At 39.3% G+C, this 6606-nt stretch overlaps 1 protein-coding gene across 1 annotated transcript in view; it reads left to right on the top strand.

Annotated features, from left to right (window-relative positions):
* lrsam1 (leucine rich repeat and sterile alpha motif containing 1) overlaps positions 1-6606 on the top strand; it is a 145545-nt gene that overhangs the window by 61949 nt on the left and 76990 nt on the right. Inside the window, exons 9-11 of the mRNA XM_037692504.1 lie at positions 3033-3150; positions 3252-3308; positions 5356-5400. Of these exons, the coding sequence (XP_037548432.1) occupies positions 3033-3150; positions 3252-3308; positions 5356-5400 (220 nt within the window). The remainder of the gene's footprint in view (positions 1-3032; positions 3151-3251; positions 3309-5355; positions 5401-6606) is intronic.

The following is a 6606-nucleotide window of genomic DNA, read 5'->3' as shown; positions in this document are numbered from 1 at the left end:
TCTATGACCTGCGCATGTGTCTCTGACCTGTCCTTGTGTCTCTGACCAGTCCATGTGTCTCTGACCTGTCCATGTGTCTCTAACCTGTTCCTGTGTATCTGAACTGCCCATTTGTCTCTGACCAGTCCATTAGTCTGACCTGCCCGTGTGTCTCTGACCTGTCCTTGTGTCTCTGACCAGTCCATGTGTTTCTGACCTGTCCATGTGTCTCTAACCTGTTCCTGTGTATCTGACCTGCCCATTTGTCTCTGAACATTCCATTTGTCTCTGACCTGCCCATGTGTCTCTGACCTGTCCATGTGTCTCTGACCTGCCCATGTGTCTCTAAACTGTTCCTGTGTCTTTGACCTGCCCATGTGTCTGACAAGTCCATGTGTCTGACCTGTCCATGTGTCTCTGACCTTTCCATTTGTCTCTTTTCCGTCGATCTGTCTTTGACCTGTCCACGTATCTCTGAACTGTCCATCTGTCTCTGACCCGTCCACGTTTCTCATAACTGTCTACGTGTCTGACCTGTTCATTTCAGGGTGTCCTCTAGGATTTCTTTTAACTGTGGTGGTGGACTGGGTGGTGTGGGATGTGTGTGTTATTGTTTAACCCGACGCTGGTAATTTTTATTAAAAGTTTTATTAAAAAACTTTATGAACTTTACATATGTGTCCGCCAGTTGTATATTAACCGTTACAAAATTAATAGTACACAAGTATAGTAAAGAACAATATAACTAAAATGGTACAAAACGTAATAAAGTCTAAAGATAACAAATCTATTTCCAGGTTCTGTAGATAAATTCACATTAAGTTTTTCTAGAACTGAGATGGTTTTTGTTGCCTTTGTGTTTAAGTTCTTTAACAGTGCTGCTGTGTCAGTGAAGTTCTGCTGAAGTGAGTTATGCTTTGCTTGGAGTTTGGCCACTTTCTTGCGAATGTGGATCTTTCCCAGGAGAAGTAGACACGACGCCGGTAATACGACTGTACAGAGCAACAATATCATTTTAATTATGACCATTTCAAACTTACCTAGTCCTCTAACTCCCACCACAAACCTTATACAATGAACACTGCTCCAGACAGCAACACAGGTGTGCCAAACAAGCAGCATGGAGGGAAGTCAACCATAAAAAAACCAGCACAGAAGGGCTTCCTTTATAGGGCAGTCCTGAGTCCTGATTGGTCCTGCCCAACTCTCCAATCAATCAGCATTCAAATCTCCAAATTGGCACCAGCCTGCATTCTGCTCCTGAGGAGCAAACAGAGAGACAAGAGAGGAAAAACCACAAAGTCCTCCAGACATGTAACACCCCCACCCTTACAAGTCCAAACAAAATGTTTGGAACATTCAAAGAGATGATCTGGGGTCATAGTGCACGTGACAGCGTATCAGCCAGGACATTCTCTGACCCTTTTTTATGACAAATCCTGAGGTTATATTCCTGAATAATCAGAGCCCACCGCATAAGCCGCTGATTATTATTGTACATCCTGGTAAGAAAGACACGTGGGTTATGGTCTGTGAAAACCTCTGTAGGTTTCACACTCAAGCCAAGATAAACTTCAAAATGCTGCAGGGCAGAGAAACAAAACAGCCACTGGCCAAAAGGATGGCCCAGCACAGAAGATCAACATCATCAGGCCAGGACTCTGCGGTCTACACTCATCTCCAGGCCAGCGGTCACTCTTTCAGGGATGAAGATGTTCACATCCTGGACAGAGAGGAACGATGGTTTGAGAGAGGAGTAAAGGAGGCCATCTTTGTGAAAAGACACCGTCCATCATTAAACAGGGGTGGAGCCTCCGGGTTCAACTGTCCCCCTCTTACAATGCTGTGATTGCTAGTATCACTCAGCCCTCTGTGAACAGTAAACAGCCATCAGTGTGCTAATGATCCATTGTTAGGCTGATGGTCCTTCTTGAGCATGTGATCAGCTGGTTTTGGTTGTCAGCAGGAAACTGGTTGATCCACTCTGAGAAGGTGCTATTTAAGAGACTGAGCTGAATACAGCACCTCAGACTGAGGAAGTCTCTTGGATGAGAGACGAAACGTTTCTACATTTTTTTTTTTTTTTTTTGAATGTCCAGAGGACCAGATTGAACTTTTTTAGATTTTTCTACCTGGATTATTGAGCATGCATCAGGAGTGATATATTAATATTTTTATATATGAGTGTTTCTGTTCAGTGCCCTGAGATGACCTGTTGTGACTTGGTGCTACATAAATAAATGACTTGAATTGAATTAAATGTGTTACTGACCTGTCCATGTGTCTCTGACAGGTCCATGTGTCTCCAATCTGTCCATATAACCCCTGTCCTGGCTTCTCTCCACTGGTTTCCTGTCCACTTTGGGATTGATTTTAAGATTTTTTTTGCTTGTTTTTAAAGTCTTAAAAGGTCTGGCCCTGTCTTATTTATGCGATCTTATTAACATTAACTACACTCCGGTCTACCAACCAGTTCCTCTTAGATGTCCCCAGATCCAAACTGAAATCCAAAGGTGATCGGGCTTTTGCGGTAGCTGCTCCAAAACTGTGGAACAGTTTACCTGATCATTTAAAGAACGCTCAGACTGTTGAGACTTTTAAATCTTTGCTGAAGACTCATTTGTATTCCTTGGCATTGGATCCACGCAGAGTCTGAGAACAAATTTTCAGCTGATTTTTATTGTTGTTGTGTATTTACTGTTAACTTTATGTTTTTAAGTGGCACTAGATCCATTTGTACTATTTTAATCTGTCTTAACTGTAAAGCACTTTGGTCAGCTTTTGTTGTTTTTATGTGCTATATAAATATATATATACATTGACATTGACACCTGTCTCTGATCTGTCCATTTATCTCTGACCTGCTTATCTGTCTCAGACAGGTTCATGTGTCTCTGACTTGTCCGTCTGTCTGTTATCTGTCCGTATGTCTCTGACCTTTCCATCTGTCCCTGATCTGTCCTTCTGTCTGTGACTTGTCCATCCATCTCTGATCTGTCCATTTGTCTCTGATCTGTCCATGTGTCTCTGCCCTTTCCATCTGTCCCCTGTAGCTGCAGCGTTTTGGGTGGCGGGACAGCGGGACTGACGTGTCTCAGGATGCCTCTGTTCTTCAGGAAGAGGAAGCCCAACGATGACTCTCAGAAGAGGTTGGAGTGTCAGCTGTGCCAGGTGAGTCCAACTCCTGATGCTGGAGACACACTTCAGGTCTTCTGTCAGGACAACCCTGAGACAATGTCTCAGCTTCTGAGTAACTGTCTTCTGTCCTTCAGTCCAAGGAAGCCGGTGCTGACGACATCCTGGACATCTCAGGCTGCCAACTGTCAGAGGTGAGGATGGATAATCCTGAGGATGTCCTCATTTGGTTTTTATTGTCCTTCTAGTCATCGAGACAATAGTGCAATGCCTTAAAGCTAAAATACACTAAACAGAAGCTGAAAGAAGCAAAGCAGTAGTTAAAATCAGAAAATCTACTGAAAAATAACAAAGGCTAGCTAAAATGGTAAAGGGTTTTTTGTCTTTATTGGAAAAAAAATATATATACAAAACATAATATAACAAGGCATATAGCAAGAACAACATGTTCACAGTTGATATGACAAAAAACTAAGCAGAAATTATGAATAAAATATAATTTACAAAGAAAATGAACAATTTGAGGAAACCGCAAAATAAAAATGTTACAAATGCAAGAGGAGATTCAAGTCTTAAAATAAGCTATTAATATACTGGTATAAGGATTGGGCTTTTGGAAGGTTGCGGCACTTCTTTAAATAAAATTATTTCATTTAAAAATATGTTGAATATGGGGGTAATTTTCAGGAAACGGCATTTGTGGATAAAAAAAATTTAGTCATAAGGATTAAGTTGTTATAGTAATTTAAAACTTCATTCCCTGTTAGCAGACCAAATTTAATTATATTAAAATTTAAAGGTGGAATAGAACTTTTAGGTTTAATCCAGTTCTGAAAATCTTTCTAAAAAGCATTAATGGAATTGCAATTAAAAAAATGTGTTGTGCTGTCTCAATATCTCAATTACAGAATCCACATGAGTTGGTATCTATATTAAATTTCTTTTGCAGAAAGTCATTGCAAGGATAAATTTCATCCATAATTTTGAAACAAATTTCTTAATTTTTTTTGTGGGAGTGGATAGGAAAGGTATTTGGTTTTGATTTTGTTTTTTTGAGAAGAACTATCATAACTTTTAAACAAATGTTTTCTTTTCAATGTTCAGGGGAAGAGAATTGAGGTCAGAGTATTCCTTATGAATTTATTATTACATTTTTTGTCTATGAAGTCGCAACCATTTATAATCAAAGATGGTTTATTTGGATTAACATTCAAATATGTAATCATAACCATCTGAATCAAAGCAGGAGGAATGGACTTTAACACTCTCTCAAATTTAATTTTAGTACAGTTTAATGTATATTTTTCGTTAAAATCTTCGTATGATAAAAGGTTGCCATTTTCTTTCATAAAGTGTAGAACAGACCAAATAGCTTTCTCCAATCAATCTTTGTAGAGGAATGATTTTCGTTTTATCAGGATGCATCTGTTGTTTTAAATTGGGACTGAATGTGGTGAGAAATTGTGTTTGAAGATAAGTTTCCAATATTGCAGAACCTGTTTATGAAAGTCTCATAATTTTATCTGTAATTTAGAAATTTCAAAGTCGCAACTTAACAGAAAACTAATCCCACCAAACTCTTCAAAAATGTTACAAGGAAAAATATACCAAAAGCTTTCATAGTTTTTAATGAAATTTTGCAACCATTTGAGTTTGATGGTTCCATTCATTGGATCATATTTCACCCCCCTTCCTCTAAAGATTTAACTACATCGGCTCTTCAAATATAACGACATCTGTTTCTCCAAATGAAATTAAAATTGTCCTGATTTATCTTCTTCATCATTTTATCAGATATGGGCAATGACTAGGCAGGGTACATAAGCTAAGATAAATTTTCCATTTTAGTGAGTAGAACACGTCCAAAAATAGAAAAATCTCTTTGAAGCCAACTGTTGAGAAAAACTTTACTACTCTGGATTTTAGTTTATATGTTGAAGGTTTCAATTAATTTTTTATCTTTTGAAATATTAATTCCTAAATACTTCACTTCTTTTTTAACTGGTACATTACAAACAGCATCCAGCGGATGATCATTAATAGTCATTATTTCACATTTTTTCATATTCAAATGCAGAACTTCTGCATCTCCCTCAGCACTTTTGAAATTTGAGTTCAAACTCAATAAATACATTAAACCTAAAATCACTTGTGTGGATGCTTGAGCCAAATCATACTCAGGTTTTTATGAGGAGGAATAAAACCATTTCAGCGTCATGGTTCTGTTCTGTTCGGCTCCAGGTACCGTCAAGCGCCTTTTCCATCTGTAGAGTTCTCCAGAAAAAGGTAGGACAGAAAGTCAGTCTTTGAAACTAATGCCCCTTTTCCACTGTCACGGTGCGGGTCGGATATTTCTGGGTTGACGCATGTTTGAGGTCTTTTCCATAGTACTTGGGACCGGCTTGCCTCCCTGAATTCTGGCCCGGCTTCTCAAGGGGTCCAAGCGAGTCGAGCCGTGATGTCAGAAACACTGTCGGTCACTGATTGGTCGGGGGGAGGAGTCTGTGGAGTCTTTCCAAACAACCCGATCCACCATTTTTCTCTACCTCTTGCTATTAGCGATAACTCGAGGAGCGTATCTTTTAGTATTTTGAAGCTATAAAAAAACAATAATGTCAAAGCCGTGGTCAAATGCAGAAGTGCAGGTGTTGTTGTGCTTGGTGACCGACGAAAAAAGTCTCAGCGAGCTAGATGGAGGATTGGAGGGTGGTTTGGACACGGCCACTGCGCTGCTTGAATCATTTATAGAAGATGGTGAGTGTTTTCTAACTTTAAACATATTTTAAATTACTCATCCCATCGGTTCTGAACATATTTTTAACTAACAAAAGAGGCTGACGCCATAATAGTACAACGTCGGTGCTACGATGCTAAGCTAATTTGCATAAACGCTAACTGTCCTCCGGTCCCGTTTCTCACTGTATTTTATCCAGAACGTCTTTCAGCGCGTGATGGTTCATCTCTAAACTCCACATTCAACCCTCCAAGCCTCCCGGCTCCTGCTCCATCAGAGGAGTCTGCACCGGACAGAGCTCCATCACAGCCCAGCTGCACCTCACAGAGCAGCACAACGCTGCAGCTTCTGTGCTCGGTAAGAACAGATGCAACATGTTCCACATCACTTTATTTGTGCCGATAAGAACTTGATTTATTTTATTTTTAAAGTAAAAAAATAAAATGTTGAATAAATACTGAAAACACACCACATGTTCAAGTTGTGGTGGGATGAAATTATGTACACAGGGTCCCAGTTACAGACAACAACATGTAAAAGAAAAACAGTAATAAGATCTAAGATATGAATTAAGAAAAATATCAACTAAAAAACATCTACTAATAAAACACTAAGCACTAATAGCAGTAAACAATCAAAACAATACGTCAAACAGCAACATGAACTAGTTTGTGCAGCCTCATGAATATCTAACCAGGATAATCATGTTGTTGCTGATCTGTTTCATGTTGCTGCTGATCTGTTTCATGTTGCTGCTG

The sequence above is a fragment of the Nematolebias whitei genome, chromosome 18 (assembly GCF_014905685.2).
Source record: "Nematolebias whitei isolate Nwh7 chromosome 18, NemWhi1, whole genome shotgun sequence".
NCBI lineage: Eukaryota > Metazoa > Chordata > Actinopteri > Cyprinodontiformes > Rivulidae > Nematolebias > Nematolebias whitei.
Note: the sequence above shows the minus strand (reverse complement) of the source record. Positions and strands in the feature narration are given on the sequence as shown.